Source organism: Dendrobates tinctorius, unplaced genomic scaffold (genome assembly GCF_039654945.1).
Source record: "Dendrobates tinctorius isolate UK_male_01 unplaced genomic scaffold, ASM3965494v1 ptg000093l, whole genome shotgun sequence".
Lineage (NCBI taxonomy): Eukaryota > Metazoa > Chordata > Amphibia > Anura > Dendrobatidae > Dendrobates > Dendrobates tinctorius.
The window spans coordinates 305,616-331,578 of NW_027361761.1; the positions used below are offsets into that span (position 1 = coordinate 305,616).

Genomic DNA, 25,963 nt, shown 5'->3' on the forward strand with positions numbered 1-25,963 from the left:
GGAAGGCAACATACTTCTCGACTTTAGATCTGGCCAGCGGGTTCTGGCAAGTGCCAATGTATGAGGAAGACAGGGCTAAGACGGCGTTCATTCTTCCCATGGGACTGTTTGAGTTCAATCGGATGCCGTTCGGGCTGGCCAATGCCCCGGGGACCTTTCAGCGGCTGATGGAGCGGTGTCTGGGAGATCTCAACTTCGAGGCCACACTGATATATCTGGATGACATTATCATCTATGCCACCACGTTTGAGGACCACCTGCGGCGGTTGGGGCAGGTGGTCGGCCAGCTGCAAAAGTACGGGTTGAAGGAAAAACCCCAGAAATGCCACCTGTTTCGCACCCAGATCGAATATGTGGGGCATACCGTCTCTGCCGAAGGCATTAGACCGTCCCTGGAAATGGTTGCCGCAATTCAGGGATGGCCTACTCCCGAGACGGTAAAAGACGTGCGGGCCTTTCTGGGGTTGGCCGGATACTACCGTCGTTTCGTAAAGAATTTTGCACACCGAACCCGAGCCCTGCAAGACCTGCTAAAGGGGGCTCCTGCTGGGGCGAATGGGCAGAAAATCCAGTGGCAACAACCACAAGAAGAGGCATTCCAAGACCTTAAGGCTGCACTCTCGGGTGCCCCGGTGTTAGCTTAGGCGAATTTCTCGCAACCGTTCATACTACACACCGACGGGAGCCTCCACGGGCTAGGGGCTGTATTGTCACAAGTCCAAGACGGCCGGGAGAGAGTGATCACCTATGGCAGCTGATCACTTCATAACTCCGAGCGTAACCCTGACAACTACAGTACAGCTCCTTTAGGCTATGTGCCCACGTTGCGTGCTGAAACGCACACTAAAAACCGGACACCTTCCCAGAAATTGCGCGTTTTTTTCCGCGCGATTTTACCGCGATTCTGTTCGTGATTTTGCCACGATTTTCTCAAGCACTTTCCAAGCGATTTGAAGCATCGCTTGGAAAGTGATTGACAGGTTGGTCACACTCGTCAAACATAGTGTTTGACAAGTGTGAGCAGCTTTTTACTATTGAAGCCGCCTATGCGCCATCAATAGTAAAAGATAAAATGTTAAAAATGATAAAAAAATAAAAAATTGGGGTATATTTACCTTCCGACGTCCCGCGCTGCCATCCCGGGCCTCAGCGTTCCCAGCGATGCCTTGCGAGACCTGTGATGACGTTGGTCTCGCGTTACTATAGCGATCTCGCGAGACCACTAGAGTCACGCGAGACTACGTCATCACAGGACCTTGCCGCAAGGCATTACTGGGAACGCTGAGGCCGGGAATGCAGCGCGGGACGCCGGAAGGTAAATATACCCCGATTTTTTTTATTTTTTATTCTTTTTTTTTTTACAGGGGTATGGTGCCCAGGGCCTGGAGGACAGTCTCCTCTCCTCCACACCGTGGGTACCAACCACACATGAGACGCTTAACTTCCCGCATGGTGAGCATAGCCACATGTGGGAAGTAAGCGATTCTCATGCATTCCTATGGGTGCGGAATCGCGGCAATTCTTTGCGATTCCGCACAAAAGAATGAGCATGCTGCGATTTTTTTTTTCCGCGATGCGATTCCGCCGCGGAAAAAAGCGCAGCATTAGCACAGCATGTGCAGAATGCCATAGGAATGCATGGGGGGCGTTCTGTACATGATTTTTAAACGTTTTCGCGCCGAAAATCACGGCAAAAACGCTTAAAAATCGCATCGTGGGCACACAGCCTTAAGCTCGAACTGCTCGCGGTGGTGTCAGCCATGACGGAGCGGTTCGCAGAGTACCTGGCGGGCTCCGAAGTGGTGGTGTGGACCGACAACAACCTGACAACAACCCGCTGGCCCACCTTGAAAATGCCAAACTAGGGGCTCTGGAGCAGCAATGAGTGCTTCAATTATAAGATCTTTTTTTTTTGAAACATCATTTTTATTGATTTTGTAATGAAGTTGCATATTACAAGTTATAAACGTTGCATTGAATTGTTACAAAGAACATATTTAAACATGCTTATCACCTAAGCCTGACTAGAAGCAAAAATTAACTTAACAAATATAAAATTATCAAACCCCCTTACGTCATAGATTACACTGACTGAAATCAGACATCTTATCTCCAGCTCCACCATATCCTCCATATGGCTCATATAACATATTTCAGTTTATCCTCAAATCCTGTAATAGATACCAATCCGAAGCCACAAAGGCGCTCATTAATTCTTGAATTTCTCTGGTGGTCAGTGACGTTTCTATAAACACTCTCCATTTTTAAAAAAATGTTTTCGACATTTTATCTTTATTTCTTTCTGCTTCTCTCTTTTCCAAAAATAAGACCGATGTTAAACCTTCCTTGATCTCTTTTATCGCTGGGAGTGTTTTAGCTAGCAAGTGTCGCAGAATTAGACGTTTTGTCACCATTGCAATGGTGTGAAACAAGTCATGTAGCCGTCCCCCTCTTGTTTTACCCGTCGTACACAATGGATCTACTTCTACCCATATCCCACATGTCGTCAGATACATATCCTGGACTTTTAACCAGAGTTCTTGTGTCCTGGGACATGACCACAACCCATGTTCTGTGTCTGTTTTGGGCATTGTACATTTTGGGCAGCTTGTCTGCCTCTCAGGATTCCGCGGAGTCGGAGGTATATTGAAGCCACCTATTGTTTTATGCATTATGCTGAACTCTCTCTCCATTGTTCATTGATGATATGCTTTCTTACCAATTCCCAGCCCCGCAGAATCTTATGCTCAAGTTCTTCATCATGTATATGTTTTTCCCATTTGTGAAATATTTTGCCCTTTCCTGAAGGGCGTAATATGTCCCTCAGCAACCCATGTATTGAGGTGATAGATATTTCTCCAATGTCTTTGGTAACCAAGTCCTCCCATATTTCTGAATCGATTTCCTTCCTCACATCCTGAAGGAGGTCTAATACATAATGCTTTAATTGGCTATATAACATCAAATGAAATCTCGGCAGCTCAAATTTGTCTATCACTTCCAATCCCGTCAACCTGCGGCCTTCTTGTAGGTGTAGTAAGTCCCCTAACGTCTGTATACCTTTCCCCAACCACTCTGTGTATAATTTATTTTCTCTTCCTAATCTAAAGGAAAGGAAATGCCCAAGGATTCAGGAGTTTCGACACTCTCCACGACATTTTTAGTTTTTTTCTTACTGCCTTCCATGTGGCAATGGTATCTTTACATATTACCGAATATTTAATGTCTGACGGTATGTGTGACAGCGGCGTATGTAGCAGCGCCGTCAGGTCCCACAAACCACTAAATTCCGATTCCAATTTGTAGTCGGTATATCGCCCCGTTTTTTTAATCCAGTCTATTACATTCCTCATTAAACACGATAAATTATATCCCCTAATATTTGGCAATCCCACTCCCCCGCCCTCCTTTGTGTGCATTAGAGTTCTTATAGCCAATCTCGCTCTTTTACCCCTCCAGATGAATTTCGAAAAGGCCCTGTTTAATCTGAGAACATCTGCGTGACGGATTAACATTGGGATAGTTTGCATAGGGTACAGTAATCTCGCAGAGCTTGTCCTCTTGATTAGGTGGCAGCGACCCAGCAGCGAGAGGGGTAGATTCCCCACCTCTCCAACTCCTTCTCTAGTTTGTCTATGATAGGCTTATAATTGAGATCATAAATCTGTTTCGGCGTTCTCCCCAAATAAATTGCCAAGTACTTTATAGATGTTGTCGCTTTCGGGATACCCATTATATTACTCTCCTGGCCACGTTTTACCTCACTCCTCATGAACAGAATCTCACATTTAGACTTATTTAAACGAAAGCCCGAGAATTTTCCAAACTTTTCAATTTCAAGCAGCAATATAGGGAGATCTTCCTCTGGGTTGTTCATGAACAGAATTATGTCATCTGCAAATAGGGCATTTTTGACTGTCTCATTTCCCACCTTTATCCCTTTGTAGGAACTGCAATCACTTAAATATCTCGACATAGGTTCTATCGCCAAATTAAACAGTAAGGGGGACAGTGGGCACCCCTGCCTCGTTCACTTTTTCAGCTCGAAGGCATCTGAGAGAAACCCTGGCGTGTATACCCTTGCTTTGGGATTCTCATATAGTACCGCCAAAAATTGTCTAAACGGACCTACCAGATTTATTTCATCCAACACTTGACCCAGCCATGACCACTTCACATTATCGAAGGCTTTTTCTGCGTCCAGTGTGACCATAGCTGGATCCTCTCCCTTATCCAGATTCTTCCCTCTAATCTAGCAGTAACATGGCTTTCCTTATATTAGTAACGGCCGACCTTCCCTTCACAAAACCTGTCTGTTGCTTTGATATCAATCTAGGCAGTATCCTAGACAGCCTGTCTGCCATTATTTGAGAGAAGTTTAACATCTTTATTTATTAATGAGATCGGTCTATATCCCGAAGGGTCTTCCAAATCCTTCCCTCCCTTCGGGAGAAGCTTTATGTAGGCTGTATTCATCCCTTCTGACATAGCTTCCCCCTTGCAAAATGTGATTATATAAATCTTTAAGCGTGGGAACTATTTTCTCACTCAGCGCCTTATAAAATGAACCATTAAATCCATCGGGCCCTGGAGCCTTATTGGCCCCCAGTCCTTTTATTGCCATACTGATTTCTTCCTCCGTGATGCAACCATTTAAATCCTGTAATTCCTCCTCCGTCAGTTTAGGGATATCAGCTCTACCCAGCCATGTCTCCCCCGCTACACCTTGATGATCCTCATCCTTGTATAACCTAGCATAGGATTTGCCCAGCACTCTGTTTATATCTTTGGGATTAGTCAGTCATTGTCCTTTTTTATCTCTAATTGCCATTGTAGATGTACCCACATATCTTCCCCTAGCCAAAATAGCCAGTATTCTCCCTGCTTTGTCACCATACTTATTTAATTCTACCTCCCAGTGATTTCTATACAATTGCTCTCTTTTTTCCACCCATTCTTCAAAATTGTTTTTGGCCCGCATCCATTTATCTTTATCCTCATCCAGTAGAGAGTTCTTATATTTTGTATAGGTGCTCCTAACTTCGCTGCTTGCTGCTAAGTACTGCTCTTTTACTCATTTTTTTATTCTCTGCATGTAAGCCATGAAGTTTCCCCTTCACCTTGGCTGTTTCCCAATATAGTCTCGGGTTAGGTTTGTGCTCCTCATTATACATTGCAGACTCTGTCCACCATTCCCCCATCCGTCTCGCTCTTTTGTCATGTTTCCTGGGAATCGCCATAGATAGTCCGTCCCTTTCTGATGTGCGTCAGATAAGTCTAGAGATATAGGACTATGATCAGATTTCACCATGTCCTCAATCTTGACATCACACATTTTGTGTAGTATCTTATCTGACACAAAGAACATGTCTATTCTCGACCATGTCTTGTGTGCATGAGAGTAATGTGAAGATTCCCGATCCATAGGGAGAGATGTTCTCCACGCATCTTTCAGCTGCCAATTCGATATCATATCTTCCAAATAACCTTTTTTCCCCTATATCTCTTCCCTTCTCCTGGATTTAATCTTATTAAGCTCCCTTTCCTGTCCTCTTCCTCATTACAGTCTCCTCCTACGATTATGCTGTTACCACTATCAGACAGTATTTTGTTCTGTAAGGACATAAAAAATTTCTTTTGATTTATGTTCGGGGAGTATATATTGTACAGGGTAATACTCTCATTATTTATCTCTAATTTCAAACTGATTAACCTACCCTCCTGGTCTATTTCTATGGATGAAACTTTATGTGCCAATGCTCTATGTATAAGTATTAGGACTCCTGCTTTTCTGTCTACCGAGCTAGAACCATAAACTTCTCCCACCCATAATTTCTTCATTCTAAAAAAGTCTTCTTTACCCAAGTGTGTCTCCTGAAGCAAGGCTATATCTGCTTTCAATCTTTTCAGGTGACGAAGTATCATCATCCTTTTATGTGGTGAGCGCAACCCTTTTATATTCCATGTTATTAATCTAACCATTTTTAATTGCAAAATGGTTTCTTCTGCGAGGACGTGTGAAGCTTCTCCCTCTCAGGTATGGACAGCCAGTCAATGTCATCTCAGTCAGTAATAAATTAAATAGTACAATAGCAGTGGGCTCATGAACTTTAACTTCCCTCCCTCCCCCCCCCTTCTCATCTCACCCTCTCTCCATATAACAACCTCTTTGTTGACTCCTCTTTTTTCCGCCATTATCCAAACCAAAAGAGAAACAATTTCCCGCCCGCCTATTATCCCATATTTATCATGTTGTACCTATTTTATATCTATTCTCTATCTGAGCCCTGACCCTCATGTAACCTTGAAACTCTGAAATCTTAGATCAACATCTATTTCCCTTAATTTATCATATCAATTTCCTAACATCTTAATACTCACAACCATATTATCTTAAAGTCCTTCTCCATCTCTCCTTTTTGATGTCAGAGAGGTATAAAAATACTTTACTCCCACCCCCTTCATCCCCCCAAGCAATATCTCCCAATGTGAACCCAGCATTTGTATGATACTTTCCCCCTGGAAGATATCTTAATTTAACACAAAATACTGCCATCAGCATTCAATGAAGATCTCGTCTTCTACCTAGTATATACATCATATCTGGTCATCATTATCCCAACTTTATATATGTCTTTTTGTTGTGAAAACCTCACAATGTCCATAAACCTGGAAGTCACACATTCGCCATCAGCCAGTATGATCAGCTTTCAGACCAATTAAATCAGCACCCCAAATTCTCCTTTCGGTCCAACAGAACCTGTGAAAAGAAATAAGATGGGGAAAAAAAAAGAAATAGGAGAAGGGGGGAACTCACAACCAGCTGTCCTGTAGTCAAGCTGGGGAAAAAAAAAATAGGAGAAGGGGGATCTCACCACCAGCTGTCCTGTAGTCTTCCTTGAACATACATAGTTCCGTCTGATATTCACCCGGTCGGGTGAATATACCTGTGAATTTGTACACCAAAATGTGGTTCACAGATGATATCCCTTATTACTGTACGTCTTCCTATTTTAGGTGATTGGGAGTGTAAGTAGTCTTTCTGCAGCTCAACCTGGACCACAAAAATGTCTCCCTTCCATCTTCATATTATCATGTGAGGTATTCCAGTCATACTTTTCACTTATGCTGACCCCAGGATATATCTTAACACATTCTCATAAGCATTAGATCATTTAGTATTCTGTCTTGTTTGGTTCTTCCTGAACGCCCTTGTCATTGGGGTTCTTTGTTCCTTAGCCATTGTCTCGCTTTCATTATCTCCTTCCAAATGCAAATCCGACCTCAGGCTATACGGATAGGGTCTCCCCCTCTCGTCCTCAGCATCTCCCCCTGTCTCTGGGTCGGGTACTCGGTACCGGGCCGGTGTCAGCGGGATGTGTCACAGCAGCAGTGACCCGGTCCGTGGCCCTGGGCGCCCAAGTATTAGAGGAGATTGAATGGTGGAATGTAGTTAGATGAATAGTTCGTGACGCCACCTGTGGTGTTCAGCAAGTGAGATGTTAGGCCAACGCTGCGTGCAGATCCACTGGGACTGATGGTATGATGCAGCAAAGATGTAAAAGCTCCCCACAGGTGAAGCTGTAGTCCCAGGGCAGTGTAGATGTGGTTGGCACGGGGATGTAGCAGTGCCGGAATGGTAGGAAGCAGACAAAGACACAGCGGGGTGCAATTTCTGTACCTTTACTTGATAAATGCAGTCCAGTGTCCTGATTACGGATGGTACCGGAGCAGGCTAGCCTGGAAGCAGCTCAGGATTCTCTCTCAGCAGATGGGCTGTGCAGTCTCCTTCTTAGCGCTTATTTGAGTGAAGTACTCCTAGTACTGAGTTACACTGGAGTTCCTCCTAATTCTCTTCTACTCTCACTCCTCGTATGGCAGATAGCTGTAGCCGCTATTCCTCTCTTGGCTCACTCCGTGCTGTTGTGCCTCATAGTCTTAGATGGGGGTAGGGCATTTACAGCCTCCTACTCCTCTGGTGTCTGTTGCAGGACCATTAGTATCCGTACAACCGTGGAGACTAGGCTCCAGTTCATGCGCTCTCACTGGGAGGGAGCTCTCTTTCCTCAGCTCAACCTCCAGCTTCTCTCCACACGTCTGCACACGTGGACCTCCTCACACTAACTTAGCCCTCAGAGAGCACTCCTCCCTTCAATTCCGGTTCAGAGTCCCCCCTGCTGGCCTGGAGTGGAACTGTGCTGCATGTATAGGTTAACTGCGAGAGAGACCCTTCACTTCTTCCAAGCCTGGCATTACCCTCCCTGGAGGAAGGCAAAGCCACTGTGGCGGCCATACTCATTTTCATGGCCTCCTTGGGATCTGTAAATGACCTAATCACACCATCTCTTGTCCTAAAACGTAGCGTTGCTGGGTAGTTTAGCTGGAATCTGATGTTGCGTTTAAACAGCAGAGTGCATGCTTCGCTGAATGCCCTTCTTCTCCGTGTCACCTCTGCTGAATAGTCTCCAAATAAAAGGACTTTATGTCCCTGAATTATCAGTGGTCGCCTTCTTCCTTCATGAGCCCTGAGTATTTCTTCCTTATCTTTAAAGTTGAAGTACTTTGCCACTGCCTGGGTGGTCTCTGAGCTTCCTTGTTATTCTGCTTATTCCTGCCCCTCTCAGCCTCAGAGGCCTCTCTGGAGGGCCTATCCTGTGTGCACGCTCCACTCTGCAGTTATGTGACAGTCCCAGTGCTTTTGGCAATTCCACCTCATAGATATCATTTAGCTGCTGTGTGTTTATTGTCTCTGGGAGGCCTATCATTTTCAAATTGCTTCTGTGGGACCTATTCTCCAGATCTTCTAGTTTATCCACAGTGTAGGAGGCTTGTTTCTTTAAGTCACTGACTTGTTTTTCTAACTGAATAACTTTGTCCTCCGCCTCAGAAATTCTCTGCTCGGCTTCCTGCAGTTTCTGCTCCTGATGAGTCATCTTGCTTTGCAGCTCTTTAGTGGTAGATTGGATCATGTCAGCCCCTGCCTGCTTAAAGTCTTCAGTGTTAGGATTCTAGGTAGAACCCGAGAGTGGACCCTCTGGGTCGTGGCTCCAGAGCCCCCGAGGGCGAGCGGACCAGGTGATGACCACCCCCTATACAGGGAGTGTTAGGGGCAGGCCCAAGGGAGATGGAACCATGACAGCCGGCACCAAAGGGACGACCCGGGGTAAATACAGGAGAGCAGATCAGAGTGTGGGAAGGTAAACGAAGGGTAGAGTAGATCCAAGGTATCAGGAAGCAGGCAGTGGAAGCCAGAAGGGTCAGGACGGAACCGGGACTGGACCTAGGGAATGAGACAAAGAACGAGATAGGGGAAGAAGCGTAATGTACAGGAGGCAGGCAACAATAGGGGCAGAGGTACAGGAGAGGAACCGGACCAGGGAACATAGGAGGAGGGAAAACAGAGGAACCAGGGAGGAAGGTAGGCAGTGACAGGGAGACACGGGAGCAGGCTACAGACGGGGACCAAGGCAGAGAGCAGAGCGCAGTACAGAGGGTGCGCGGGGACCTGATGGCCACGGGTCACGCTACGCAAGGATAGCAGGCACCACGGGCTAAGACACACAGGCGTCTTACCTGTCCCGACGCTCATCTGAAATACCCGGTGGGCGCCGCCATGATGGGGCGGAGCCACCGGGTCACGTGCCCCCAGGATGCACAGAGGCCGAGGAAGGGCGAGCGCGCATGCGCGGACCTCCGACGCGCCGAGCCCCTGCAAAGCCAGACAGGGGACGGTGTGAGAGCGGAGAGGGGGAGCGCCGGCAGGAGGAGGACCCCAGGTGAACGCTGGCGGGTGCAACATTCAGCAAGGTATGATGCCATTTCTTTTGCTAGCTGTTTAAAGTTTAATGAGCCATGAGCATGTAGCTGCGCTTCCAATGTGCCTCTTGCCTCCACTGTCTCCCCCTGGCTGAAATTTCCTTCTTTCTCTGGGGCTTCCTCCTCCCAGTCTATCTCCTCATGTGCTTGCCCTGTTTGTGCCTGTGTCTCCGTCGCCATTACTGTACTCCCACTCTGCAGGCTTCCTCCGACCTCTTCCTCCCTCTGCTCCTTCCCTGCGCCTCTCGTGATAAACCGATCCACGTTGCGGACAGTCCCGGATGGTCTCACGATTATCCCAGTACCTTTTGTGAGTCAGGGCTCTGTGTAAATGCAGAATATTTGCGGCGGTCAGCAGGAGCTCCCTCACATGTGTCTGCACATGGCGGCGCCGGAACAGGAAGTAAGATCATTTATAAAAGAGGAGCAGAGAATGTACACGCTGACACCCTCTCCAGGATCCGGCATACAACTCCAGGGAAGAGTCGAGACGACGAACTGGAAGGAGAAGAGACGCCGTTCGCCCTCACCGTCATGCTCACAGCTGCGACACAAGAACAATGCCATTTAGGACCACCCAGGGGTATGCTGGAACAATCACGTGATAAATGGATCCAACAGCAGCAAGAAGACGGAGAAATTGGGTCCCTACGCTGATGGGCGACCACCGGTAGACTACCTACCGACTCCCAAAGGCAGACTTTGTCTCAGGATATGTTGCTAATGCTACGCCAATGGGAGAGACTAGTCATCAAGAAGGGACTATTGTATCGTAAGGCAGTATCAGGGGCGACGTCTGCAACAACTTGGCAGGTAGTTGTACCTGGAGCCCAACTCAGTGAATTGGCTCGGGAAGCCCATGAAAAGGGGGCTCATTTTGGGGCTCAAAAGACTTTCCAGTGGTTGCAGCAGATAGTCTACCATCAGCGCCTACAAGCTGCTGTGGAAGAAACTTGCCGGGCCTTCCGCCTATGCGAACTAGCTAAACCACCTGCCCAACGGGCCCCGATACAAACGATAGTGACATCAGCACCCCTCGAGCTCTTGATGGTGGACTATTTGACCATTGGCCCCGCACACCAAGGGTATGAACATAGTCTCATCATGGTGGATCATTTCACCAAATTTGCCGTGGTAACCTCCACTCGGGATCAAACTGCGGAGTCAGCCGCCTATGCAATCTGTAAGAAGTGTGTACGGCTGTCCTCAACGGATACATTCAGACCAGGGAGCGTGCTTCCTGGGGAAAATCATGGAGGAATTACATCGTCTCTATGGTATCAATAAATCCCGGACCACGCCGTACCACCGGCAGGGAAACGGGGCCTGCGAACGATTTAATCGAACACTCATTCAAATGTTGCGTACCCTGGAGAGGGACTGGAAGGCCCGCTGGCCTGAATATGTTCCAGAACTAGTGTGGGTCTATAACAACCGGGTACACCGGGTCACCGGCTATACCCCCTACTCGCTGTTATTTGGAGGCAAAGGGATGACCGGGGTGTCATCATGGGTCCGAAATCACCGGCTGCAAACCCTCCACCGAATCGTTCATACAAAACTCCAGGATCTAGAACACCCAGGGGGGACTCGACCTCCACCCACCAACCTCCAGACTGGGGATCGAGTACTCGTGCTAGACCAGCGCCCGCGGAATAAGTTGGAACCCCGGTGGGAAGAAGATCCCTACCGAGTACTGCGCCGAATAAGCTCCGACGGGCCTGTGCATGAAATCCAATCTGAAAAAGATGGGGCCCTCCCCACTCGCACTGTGCACCGTAATATGCTGCGGCCTTGTACATCCACCGACCCCATGCAACCCGAGCCTACTCCTCAGGTCCCCGAACCACTGCCAACGGTCTGGGACCTGGATGATGAAGAAGACTTCTCAGCAGTACAAGAGGGCCCTCCAAGAGACAATATCTCAGCAGGTCCAGTCAGCCAGCCAGAATCAACCAGCCCACTACCTTCCACCACTCCAGAAAGCTCCACCGCAGTCGAGCCCAGACGCTCCGAGCAGTCAACAGCTGGCAAACCCCCCGAACGATACGAACAGGACCAGTTCATATGGCAACAAGAACTTTCGTCTCAAAAGGCCAACCTGAGCCTACCAAAGCCCACGCCCGAGGACTGGCGAGCATACAGGACAGGGGAGTGTAGGAGGAAGGGCCCCCGTCGAGTGCCCGGGCCGGAACCAGGGAGACCATCATCTAGGTTCCTGGGGGGTCTGTTTCCGAGGAGCGGAGATAGGGGATGGACCGCTGGGACTTCCGGGATGGTTGGGGGAGGAGCCTCTATAAAAGGGGTGGAGCGCGATAGGTAGGGTGAGTCAGCAGAAGGGGAGAGAAGGAGCAGGAGACAGAGAGGGCGACAGGAAGCCAGAGCCTCCAGCAGTGACGAGAGAGGAGGGCAGCCACAGGAGGGAGACCCTCGGTGGACCACAGGGAGACGGCGCCCAGCCGACTGACAGAGGACCACCACCTCACTCCAGCCCGCGGCTGCGGCCTGTCCGCTGCTGCCCGCGGCCGTTGCCGCCTCAGTCCAGCCCGAGGCTGCGGCCGCCGCTGCCTCACTTCAGCCCGCTGCTGCGGCCTGTCCGCTGCCGCCCGCCGCCCCACTCCAGTCCGTAATAGGAGCCGGGCCGGTGCCCACCGCGGGTTCCCCAGTGCCGCCTCGGGCTGTGCCGGTGGCCTACCAACCGCCACTCAGCACCGCCGCTGCGCATCCCTGTCCGGGGGGGCTGCCGCCTCTACTCTCCCGCTCCCAGGTGGCAGCCGCGCTACCTGCGCTGGGGGAGACCCCGCCAAAGAACTCTACTAGGGCCTGCTGTGCCCCTGCCTCGTCTGGGCGTAGGAGCACCTGAAGACTTCACCAGATCCTCAGCCGCTGGGCCCACGACGCCGAGGAATCATCAAGCAGGACGCCGTTGGACGTCAGGACGGCTAAGTGACACATAGTAACTAAGGACATTACACTTACATAACACAAGGTAAACCACACAGATTACACTCGTACATCTTTTCTCGATGAGAATGGGACTGTTATTTTTTCTACGCCAGTGTGAGCGAACTCTAAATGTGATTGATAAATCCAAAAGAAATCTATGTTATTGGTTCAATACAGCCAGATGTCCGTGTTACTGCTCAACAGAGGAAGGGAGCACTCGTCAGGATCCCGCGATACTAACTAAATTGAAGAAAATCTAAAATATCAATGCAAATAGGAAAATTCTAAGCAGAGAACAAAGACGATAAATGCTGCAGTATCCAACGTGGATAGGGGATAGGATCATCCCTGGAAAATCCATCTGATGGAAGGAAAACTCAGCCCGAGGGAATCACAGGTAAAGATAAAATCAGGAGACGACTTTATTACATGTCTGTAATAGTGAAGGAAAACAAAGTAGATAAGAGATTGTATCACCTGCCCAGAACATAACACGCACACAAGCAACCGAGCAAAAAACTACAACCCCGAGCATGTCCTGACAACCACAGGTAATAGCACTGAGGAAAGAAATGATCTATCACATGTGCAATTCAGAGCTGCACTCACTATTCTGCTGGTGCAGTCACTGTGTACATACATTACATTACTGATCCTGAGTTACATCCTGTATTATACTCCAGAGCTGCACTCACTATTCTGCTGGTGCAGTCACTGTGTACACACATTACATTACTGATCCTGAGTTACATCCTGTATTATACCCCAGAGCTGCACTCACTATTCTGCTGGTGCAGTCACTGTGTACATACATTACATTACTGATCCTGAGTTACATCCTGTATTATACTCCAGAGCTGCACTCACTATTCTGCTGGTGCAGTCACTGTGAACATACATTACATTACTGATCCTGAGTTACATCCTGTATTATACCCCAGAGCTGCACTCACTATTCTGCTGGTGCAGTCACTGTGTACATACATTACATTACTGATCCTGAGTTACATCCTGTATTATACTCCAGAGCTGCACTCACTATTCTGCTGGTGCAGTCACTGTGTACATACATTACATTACTGATCCTGAGTTACATCCTGTATTATACTCCAGAGCTGCACTCACTATTCTGCTGGTGCGGTCACTGTGCACATACATTACATTACTGATCCTGAGTTACATCCTGTATTATACCCCAGAGCTGCACTCACTATTCTGCTGGTGCAGTCACTGTGTATATACATTACATTACTTATCCTGAGTTACATCCTGTATTATACTTCAGAGCTGCACTCACTATTCTGCTGGTGCATTATACTCCACCAGCAGAATAGTGAGTGCAGCTCTGGATGTGACATGGTTACAGAATCACTTACCCCGAGTCTATGATCTGGCCCGGACTGTGACCGATGTGGCCAGTGAGGATCTCGCTCCACTGCTGATCCATTGTTACTGTATACAGTATGTATCCCCTGGAAGGTTCCTAATGAATGACAGCAGAGATCCTGAAAACTGTAAGAACTCCAGATAATGCAGAGTGCGGCATAAATGAGACATTTTATTACATACAGAGCCTGATACCGGGCTGTAATACAGAGGAGAATCTGCGTGGTGTGACCGAGCCCCTCTCAGGATTTTGGATGTTTGGGACTCGCGAGTCCTTCTGGGGCGAGGTGCAGTGAAGATGAGGAGGGACACGGATAATGACCTGGCCCCGAGGTGCGTGGGTGAGTAACTAGCGTGTAATGGCGGTGATATGATCTCTGGTTACAGTAGCTCCATGGTCATGTAAGGCACCCGTGGTGATGACTCACGGTGGCCGCGTACAGGCCACTAATGGCCATTAGGTGACACGACCTCCTGTCAAATGAGGGACTTCTAAGCATAGATATGTCAAAATCAGCCTCCAGATTGCTCCCTTTGGGGTCTGTGCACACGGGTCGTATACCGTGATGGCATGTGGGTGAGAATCTACGTCATCAGATCAGGAAGCTGCAGACTGTCAATGTACGCTGCGGATTTCTCCGCTGATTTCACCCTCTGCCATGTGGGAAGTGAGCAGCATCCAGATAGATCAGCTGGGAACGTGGGCTACGAGGTGGGATCCGATGTTCCCCAGAGATGAGTGTTATCAGGGGGCACCGCAGCCTCGCCTCTCCTTATGTAAGGTAACCTGTGCACTCAGACTTGTCGTTACACCCACACCATGTTTCCCTCACACTGGGCACCACATCACTGGGGACAATTCCCTTTCAATAAAAGATCATCAGGAGGAGACCACCTCTATAACTTCATGGAAAGAGGGGGTTTACTAAACTGGTGGTCTCATGTAAAACATTTAAATTGAAATCAAAAGGGTAGGTGCTAAATGTATGATCGCCAGGACCCTCACTGACCATGAGAATGGGAATAGGACAGTATCCTGTGATAATGGAGCTTGTGCTACTAAGCATGTGGGACCATTGCTCCTCACTGTCCATAGGAGAGGGGGTCGCACATGCTCAGTACAGCTCCAGTCACTATCCATAGAAATGATGGTCGCACATGCTCAGTACAGCTCTAGTCACTATCTATAGGATTAATGGTCGCACATGCTCAGTACAGCTCCAGTCACTGTCTATAGGAGTGATGGTCGCACATGCTCAGTACAGCTCCAGTCACTGTCTATAGGAGTGATGGTCGCACATGCTCAGTACAGCTCCAGTCACTGTCTGTAGGTGTGATAGTTGCACGTGCTCAGTACAGCTCCAGTCACTGTCTGTAGGTGTGATAGTTGCACATGCTTAGTACAACTCCAGTCACTGGCTGTAGGTGTGATAGTTGCACATGCTCAGTACAGCTCCAGTCACTGGCTGCAGGTGTGATAGTTGCACATGCTCAGTACAGCTCCAGTGACTGCAAGTGTGATAGTTGCACATGCTTAGTACAGCTCCAGTCACTGTCTGTAGGTGTGATAGTTGCACATGCTTAGTACAACTCCAGTCACTGGCTGTAGGTGTGATAGTTGCATATGCTCAGTACAGCTCCAGTCACTGGCTGCAGGTGTGATAGTTGCACATGCTCAGTACAGCTCCAGTGACTGCAAGTGTGATAGTTGCACATGCTTAGTACAGCTCCAGTCACTGGCTGTAGGTGTGATAGTTGCACATGCTCAGTGCAGCTCCAGTCACTGCAGGTGTGATAGTTGCACATGCTCAGTACAGCTCCAGTCACTGACTGTAGGTGTGATAGTTGCACATGCTCAGTACAGCTCCAGTCACTGACTGTAGGTGTGATAGTTGCACATGCTCAGTACAGCTCCAGTCACTGGCTGTAGGTGTGATAGTTGCACATGCTCAGTACAGCTCCAGTCACTGACTGTAGGTGTGATAGTTGCACATGCTCAGTACAGCTCCAGTCACTGGCTGTAGGTGTGATAGTTGCACATGCTCAGTACAGCTCCAGTCACTGACTGTAGGTGTGATAGTTGCACATGCTCAGTACAGCTCCAGTCACTGGCTGTAGGTGTGATAGTTGCACATGCTCAGTAATGTTCTATTCACACTGGGCACTTTTGTGAACCTGTTCTACTGTCCTCATGATTGGTCAGGGGTCCAGCAATCAGACCCTCAGAGATCATACCGTTATCATCTATCCTGTGGAAAGGTAGTTTATGTTATTGATGGGACAACCTCTTCCCTTTGCGTGTAATTTATTCCACCTCTCTACTCATGCTCCGCACATTTCTCGAATAAGCTGTATCTGTATAATTTTTGTCCCTTTTTTACAGCGGAAATCAATCGTGAAGTCAATAATAAATGTAAAAAATTAATAATTTAAAAATCAAAATCTATAAAATATTTAAATATTAAAAAGAAATCCACGTAAAAATTTAAATTGCATTATTAAATGTTTCACTACATAAAAATCTACATTCACATCATGGTAATTCCTTGTATATATGTAATATGTACTTGGCGATAATAAATTTGATTTGATTTGATTTTGATTTGGTGTAAGAATATCTGACCATGAAATATCATCATCATCATCACCACCTCCCCTGGGGAATATGAGGTCAGGTGAAGTACAGGTGCCGACCATCGGAGGGTCCCGTCTGAACCTCCCCAACCTCGCCTCTGGGCGCCATGATGAATCCCAATGACAGATGGGGGATGGAAATCATATCTAAGGCACTGTGTATACATAGGATGGGGGTCATGTGTGGTGTTCGGGGGGACGTCAGGCATGACACATGAGGCTGCACCTTGCATGACAGGTCAGCAGGTGCTTAGAAAAAGTCTGTCCCAGTGACGTCCAGGCCTCCTAGTCCTCGTCTGAGCCATCCTCGGATGCGGGCACCTGCCAAGGCAGACTCTCAAACAGGGAAACGGCTGTAAGATAAGGCAGAGATCAGCCATTAGTAATATTAAACAGAGTCATGCCCGCATAAAACCGCTACAGAGTGCAAAGATAATACCGCCAATTACAGATCCCACATTACACTGCCATATAGTGTCAAGATAATACTACCAATAACAGTACACATAATGCCACCATAGAGTGCGCAAATAATATGCAATGCTGCCATAATACACATTATCCAGCCACGATAATACTGCTATACCATATTACTACCATATAGTGCCTGAACAACATGCAGTATTTTATAATACTGTCGTAAAGATCTTGTATAATACCGCTATATACTGTAAATGAAACATAAAACTGCAAACGACAACTAAAATGTATTAATCATTTGCAATTTGATCCTAACAATCCATATGTGTGGGACAGAGTGAACAATACATATGTGTGGGACAGAGCGGTCAGTACTTGGGGGGCTCCTGGATGTCCGGGTGCAGGCTTTCCGTCCCTTCTCAGACAGTGTGGGAACCCCGGCTCGAACGGGCGCAGGACGTATTCCAGCGTTCCACTCTGTACTCTTCGCCAGGTTCTTTGCTGTTGCCTTATTGGCGGGGTATTCTCCAGACTGATGTACGGCCCAGCCCGGCCTGGATGGGGACTTGCCTAGGTTCCCAAATTCGGCCGAAATAGACATCTATGGGAAGACAGCACAATGGTTAAACATGCACATCTGCGCTTTGTAGAACTATCAAACAAGCTTCCTATCGGCACTTATTTTCTTCAACCCGAGTCACATTTTTTTTTTTTTTTTCTGTCCCCGTACCAGTATAAGACAAGCTGCAGTTTTGAATGACACTGTCATGATCCAGGTTGGATCATGACAGATAAATGCATAAGTACCTTTTTTTTCTTTGAGCTGTTTGCTCAGGTTTGGTTTTGCCCCGGTGGCCACATGTTTTCTTTGCTTTGCCTTTTGCCCCCGGTGGTCACTGGGATTATTGCAGCTTTTTGCCCCTGATCATTTGACCATTCCCTTTTCCTACATAGGGTCACATGGTCTATGAGCAGGTGTTGGTGATAGCGTCTTTTTGGGATTCCAGAAACTGAACGGAGCAACTGGCTGGAAGGTTGGAGCCACTGCTGGAACTGGTGTGAACTCTGTCTACCCGGTGTCTGCAGCAGAGTCAGATGGTTAAGGTGGCAGCTGGCTCTGAGGTGTCGAGCCTCTGTGAAAAGTTAATCCGGTGATGCACTCTGCTGCCTGGTGCTGCAGCAGAGCAAGATAAGTGTTTTGGTGTTCCCCTTTTTGAATTTTTCCCTGGTGTGTATTAGTACAGCGGTGGGGCCAGTGCCTGCACCACCCAGCTCCCTAGCAAGGGATAGGTGTAGGGTGTGCTAGGGAGACAGGTATCCTGAGCGGCGGCCGGTGCGAAACCGGCATAGGGAACGTTAGGAGTGTGTGGGACACTGGCTCAGGGGAGTGCAGGAGGTCTCCAAGTCCCCGTTCCCTATCGCAGGGTCCACTGTTGTAACCGTTTCCCCTTCCCCCCGTGTCTTGTTGTTTTAGTTACCGGCCTGCGGGCCGTGTCACACAGGACAATTACACGTGCCGTGTCCTGTTGTTTTAGTTACCGGCCTGCGGGCCGTGTCACACAGGACGGGGCATGTGACAGACACTATCGCAGAGAAAAACTGTAAAATCCAAATAAAGACATCTCTGGAGAGGGGACATATCACACTCATTGAACATATGGGATTAATAGTAACTGGGGAAGTGAGAAAGAGCTGACAGTGCAACCTCCATTGAAGAAGCACCTCCTGCAGTGAACAGGTAATTACAACAAGGGATCTCTGAGAAAGAGCCAACAAGTCTAGGATTTGTATACTGAGAAACGGAGAAGTACAGGGGCTTCCTCTTTTCAAGGGAATTATCTCTGGAGCAAGTGGTCAGTGAAGAATATTGGGGTTTGCATCAATCTGATGTTTAGGTGAGATATTTTCGGCATCGTAGCGAAGGGACGAACATAGCATTCACTAACATCACCATAAGGCTGGCCAAACGCCTACAAATTAATATCGGAAAGATGGATGACGCTACCCGTGCCATGATTCATCTCTATAAAAAAGTAAATTCGTGATAGGAAACATGACAATGATATCTCGCGCCTGGGACCTCCAGATATCCTGTAAGTTGGGGATCTCATAAAAGTCTAAAAGACCTAGCAGATCCCACGACCAGCCCCCATATGAGCTCACGCAGGGGAGGTATGTAGGTGTAACCTTGATCTAATAAAAATCAGAGTTTGGATTTCTGTCATTTGTCAGTTCTGGAAGACACAGAACTCTGTGGATCTGTTGGATGCTCTAAGAAGTTGTTCTAAGGAGTGCTTCCCTCCGCTAAGCTCTGAGCCATTTCCATGACATCAGGTTTAGTATTATTTTGCTATCCCTTTTAATCTATGTGATTGTATATTGTTTTGATCCCATTTTGTAACATTTTTGTATAATTTTTTTATAAACCCTGCCTATCTTTCTGAACTAAAGATTAAAATTGAATAGTTCTGTTCCTCTTGCTCTGTAAACCGCACCCCTGAAGCCATACACTGCCTGTAACAGGGGTCCAATAGACCTGTATAAACGATATTCTGGAATCGGAGGTGTATATACCATAAGCTTACAGATAGTTCCCCAATAACTGGCCTAGTAGTTACTATGATATATATATATACACACTCACTGGCCACTTTATTAGGTACACCATGCTAGTAAGGGGTTGGACCCCCTTTTGCCTTCAGAACTGCCTCAATTCTTCGTGGCAGAGATTCAACAAGGTGCTGGAAGCATTCCTCAGAGATTTTGGACCATATTGACATGATGGCATCACACAGTTGGCGCAGATTTGTCGGCTGCACATCCCTGATGCGAATCTCCCGTTCCACCACATCCCAAAGATGCTCTATTGGATTGAGATCTGGTGACTGAGGAGGCCATTTGAGTACAGTAAACTCATTGTCATGTTCAAGAAACCAATCTGAGATGATTCGAGCTTTATGACATGGCGCATTATCCTGCTGAAAGTAGCCATCAGATGTTGGGTACATTGTGGTCATAAAGGGATGGACATGGTCAGCAACAATACTCAGGTAGGCTGTGGCGTTGCAACGATGCTCAATTGGTACCAAGAGGCCCAAAGAGTGCCCAGAAAAAATTCCCCACACCATGACACCACCACCACCAGCCTGAACCGTTGATACAAGGCAGGATGGATCCATGCTTTCATGTTGTTTACGCCAAATTCTGACCCTACCATCCGAATGTCGCAGCAGAAATCGAGACTCATCAGACCAGGCAACGTTTTTCCAATCTTCTACTGTCCAATTTCGATGAGCTTGTGCAAATTGTAGCCTCAGTTTCCTGTTCTTAGCTGAGAGGAGTGGTACCCAGTGTGGTCTTCTGCTGCTGTAGCCCATCTGCCTCAAAGTTCGACGCACTGTGCGTTCAGAGATGCTCTTCTGCCTACCTTGGTTGTAACGGGTGGCAATTTGAGTCACTGTTGCCTTTCTATCAGCTCGAACCAGTCTGCCCATTCTCCTCTGACCTCTGGCATCAACATGGCATTTCCGGCCACAGAACTGCCGCTCACTGGATTTTTTTTCTTTTTCGGACCATTCTCTGTAAACCCTAGAGATGGTTGTGCGTGAAAATCCCAGTAGATCAGCAGTTTCTGAAATTCTCAGACCAGCCCTTCTGGCACCAACAATCATGCCACGTTCAAAGGCACTCAAATCACCTTTCTTCCCCATACTGATGCTCGGTTTGAACTGCAGGAGATTGTCTTGACCATGTCTACATGCCTAAATGCACTGAGTTGCCGCCATGTGATTGGCTGATTAGAAATTAAGTCTAAACACACAGTTGGACAGGTGTACCTAATAAAGTGGCCAGTGAGTGTATATATATAATATAATTTTCTTGCAATGCTATTTTTTTAAAAAAACAACTAAAAAATATAAAAAAAATATATGGCTTCAATCGCCACATTATGAGATTCTAACTATTTTTCGGTCAACATATGACGGCTTGTTGTTTGTGGGGCGAGCGGTAGTTTTAATTATTTTTGGGCGGGAAGTGACGTGATAAAATAGAGCGGCATTATAATGATAAATAATTAATAATTTTATTACCGTATTTTCCGCTTTGTAAGGCTGGTTTCACATTAGCGCTTTTGTGCGCAGCGCATCGGGCGCACCAGTGCGCATGCGCACTGCGCACCTATATTTTACATGATGTGCGCATGGTCTTGCGCATATTTGCGCTTTCGTGCGCATGCGTTTTTTTGTCTTTTGCGCCAGGCGCGTCAGACGCAACATGTTGCATTTTTGGTTCCGCCCTGTCTCGTTAAAACAACGCATGCGCACGGAATGCGCACGGAATGCGCAAAAACACCACATTGGAGCCTATGGGAGCGCAATACTTGCGCATGGTCTTGCGTTTTTATGCGCATGCGTTTTTTACATAAACATGACTGAAATTTGGTCTAGACAGTAAAAAAACAAAATTGAACCAAGGTGATAAAATGGTGTGGGCACTGGGATTCCACAATACTTTAAGGATTGCTCACTAGTGGACACACAGCACAAGCTGCACCAATGTAAGTATGAAAAACCTAATGTCTGGCTGAAATTTCAATACATTTCTATGTACTTATGTCTCTTTTTTTTTTTATTGCAGCATGTCTTCATCTGGTGAAGAATATGTCCCCGGGACAGGGCAAGAGGCAGAAGAAGTGAGTACTATGCTTCCGTATGGATTTGAAAAAATAAACACATGTGATTAATTTTTTTGGTTTAATTTTCAGAGCTCATCCTCCATCACGCCACCACCACCGGAGGAACGGCAGGAGCAGCAAGGCCAAGTGCGGGCGGGTAGACGTGATGTAAGTACAGACGGACTGTTTGTTTTTTTTTTTTTACTTATTTTCTAGTCTGGTTTTTTTTTTTTTTTTTTTTTTTTTTTGTATTTTTTAATTTTATTTTTTTTAAATTTTCATGGTTGTTTTTTTCGATGTTTGTTGTTTTTTTTCCATTTATTTCCATTTAAAACAAATAATTTTTTCATGGATTGTTTATCAATATCTAGGGCTCAAAGTGTGTATGTGTGTGTGTGTGTTTGTGTGTGTGTGTGTGTATGTTTGTTTGTTTGGGTATATGGGCACGGGACTATGGGATGGAGGATATATATGATGGGTATATGGGCATGGGATAGAGGATATGTATGATGGTATATGGGCACGGGACTATGGGATGGCGAACATGTATCATGTGTATATGGGCACAGGCATATGAGATGGCGAATATGTATGATGGGTATATGGGCACAGGACTATGGGATGGAGGATATGTATGATGGAATATGGGCACGGGACTATGGGATGGAGGATATATATGATGGGTATATGGGCATGGGATGGAGGATATGTATGATGGTATATGGGCACGGGACTATGGGATGGCGAATATGTATGATGGGTATATGAGCATGGGACTATGGGATGGAGGATGTGTGATGGGTATATGGGCACTGGACTATGGGATGGAGGATATGTATGATGGAATATGGGCACGGGACTATGGGATGGAGGATAATTTTAAATTTATATAACTAACCACAGTTAGTTACTATGCCCGGGCAGCGCCGGGCTCTTCAGCTAGTTATCGATATTTTTTTTTTTTTAAATCTTTCAAAGATTAATGTTTGTCTTTCTTTTCTAGGCTCCACAGCGGGAGGAGGACCTCGCCCTGGACAACGACGAGCTCATCCGTCTAGTCCAGGAGCGAGTCCCGTTGTGGGACACCCGTCACCAACTGCACTCGGACAACGTGGTGATCCGGCGGCTCTGGAACGAGGTGGCCGCATCGCTGATGGATGGCTGGGACAATGCCTCTCCCCGGGTCCGCAAGGATTTTCGTAAGTATTTAAATGCAGTGTGATGCAGCAGTGATCTTGGCCGGGATCACCCAACTGTGTGTGATGCTATTAACTCCATGGAGTTTCTATCATCACACACAGTTGGATGATCACAGCCTCCAGTGCATAGTCTTACTTTTTTTCTTTTTTTTTTTTTTTCCATCACAGTGAACAAAGTCAGAACCCGTTGGCGCTCGATGAAGGACCGCTTCAACAGGGATATCCGTCAGGAGAATAAGGTTCGCAGTGGTGCTGCGGCAAGGACCGGCACGAAGTACCGATACCATCGTGCCTTGGCATTTTTAAGACCGGTCCTTGCCTCCCGAACGTAAGTATTTTCTAGTTGTATTGTGTTTTATTCTGTGCTTTTCTATTCCACAGGAGTTGGCGATTGTTAATTTATGGTAGTAATTTCTTTCTTTTCTTTTCACAGCACCTGGAGCAGCACCCTGCAACCTGGTCCCGAAGCGGTCCTTCATCAAGCTGCCCCGGACCCCTCCCAGCCATCCATCAGCGAGGAAGCACCTTGCAGGTCTGCACCACAGTCATCTGGAGACCAGGAAGCTGGTCGCTCAGGTGTTCCCCTGTCCCAGGTCTCTGCCACTGGTTTTGCGGGCACTTCCCGCCAGCAGCGGCAGAGGACCTTGGACAGGCCTATCATGCCCGAGTTCGTTGAATTGAGCTCGGTCTTTCAGAGTAGCCTCAAGGCACTCTCCGATAGACTTGAGAGTGGTTTCCTCCTTTTGGACCAACGCTACAAGTCTATCGAGGGTCGCCTTGAGCGCCTGGAAGTCGACCTCGCCAGACCAGCGCATCATTTTTATACCCAAATAGCTCGGGACACGGCGGAACACCTTACCCCTGACCTCCAGTTGACTGTCATGCAGGCCTGCAACAATGCTTTTATGCAGGCTATGCAGCAGAGTAGGATTATGCAGCAGTCAGTGGTGGCATTTCCACCGGTGCCACCACTGACTCGTTTTACAGCATTACCTACTTCTGCTGCATATCACTGCACAGCCACCACACTTCCAAGCCTCGCCGGACACCAATATACCGCCCCAAGTCCGAGTGCAGCTGGACACTTACCCGCCAACACCATGCCAAGCGCTGCTCCTGCCTGGCCCACCACTGCTGCCGCCACCACCACTGGATGGCCCGTCGTCACCACCCCTGCCTTGAGCGCCGCAACCACCACCACCAGCGGGAGGACCACCCCGGTATGGACCGCCACAGCCACCACGCCTGCATGGACCGCCACCACCACCACCACCACCTCGGAGCAGCATCAGCTGGGGGACCCGCATTCAATATTTACGGCCCCTGCCAGGACATCCACCACCTCCAGCATGCCACAGCTGGAACAAGATCCTGGCAGGCGGTCAACAAGTGCCAGGCGGTCCCCCAGCTCCAGCCAGTCCCCAGCCTCCAGGCGTTCCAGAGGCTCAAGGCAGTCCAGAGGCTCAAGGCGGTCCAGAGGCTCAAGGCGGTCCCCGGGGTCTAGCCAGTCCTCAGGCTCAAGCGAGGACAGCAGGAAGACGACGGGCCACCGTCCTAAAAAAACAAAGAGGAGGACTCTTACCCTCCCTCCTCCCTCACCTCCCACTTCACAACTTTCCTTGCCTCAGCTCCCTTCCCCCACTTCTTTGGTTCCTCCTTCCCCTAGAACCCCTTACTCCACCCAAAGCCGTTCCTCATCCCTCCACACCCCCCAGTTTCCAGCAACTAAAAAATAATTTAAATAAATGTTATATTTTTTTTTCAAAATAATGTTTGGTTATTGTGTCTTTCGCCGCCTGCACACACTGCGCCCTACACTATGGTTTGTTTTTCTTTACTTTATACCGGATGGTCAGCCATCCAACTCTGAAAGGGATACTATATTTCTTTTTTTTTTTTATATATATATATATATATATATATATATATATATATATATATATAAATAAAACAAAAATGAAATATAGTATCCCTTTCAGAGTTGGATGGCTGACCATCCGGTAGAAAGTAAAGAAAGGGAAACCACCAAAAAAAACAAAAAATTTATATATATATATATATAAAAATAAATATATAAATAAATATATATATATAAATATATAAATATATATATATATATATATATATATATATATATTTATATATAAATATATATATATATATATATATATATATATATTTATATATATATATATATATATATATATATATATATATTTATATTTATATATATATTATAATATATATATATATATATATATAATATATATATATATATATATATATATTATAAAATATATATATATATATTTTATAATATAAAATAATTATATATATATATTTTATAATATAAAATAATTATATATATATATTATAATATATATATATATATATATTATAATATATATATATATATATATATTATAATATATATATATATATATATTATAATATATATATATATATATATATTATAATATATATATATATATATATATAATAATATATATATATATATATATATATAATAATATATATATATATATATATATAATAATATATATATATATATATATATATAATAATATATATATATATATATATATATATAATAATATATATATATATATATATATATAATAATATATATATATATATATATATATAATAATATATATATATATATATATATATAATAATATATATATATATATATATATATATATATATATAATAATATATATATATATATATATATATATAATAATATATATATATATATATATATAATAATATATATATATATATATATATATAATAATATATATATATATATATAATAATATATATATATATATATATAATAATATATATATATATATATATA

The 25,963-nt window shown here is 46.0% G+C and overlaps 1 protein-coding gene across 1 annotated transcript in view; it reads right to left on the minus strand.

The window, feature by feature from the left end:
* Positions 1-14,300: 14,300 nt before the first annotated feature.
* FBXO16 (F-box protein 16) overlaps positions 14,301-25,963 on the minus strand; it is a 73,710-nt gene continuing 62,047 nt past the window's right edge. The window contains exons 8-9 of the mRNA XM_073586337.1: positions 17,578-17,803; positions 14,301-17,135 (exon numbers count right to left, since the gene is read on the minus strand). Coding sequence (XP_073442438.1) covers positions 17,068-17,135; positions 17,578-17,803 — 294 coding nt within the window. The 3' untranslated portion in view covers positions 14,301-17,067. The remainder of the gene's footprint in view (positions 17,136-17,577; positions 17,804-25,963) is intronic.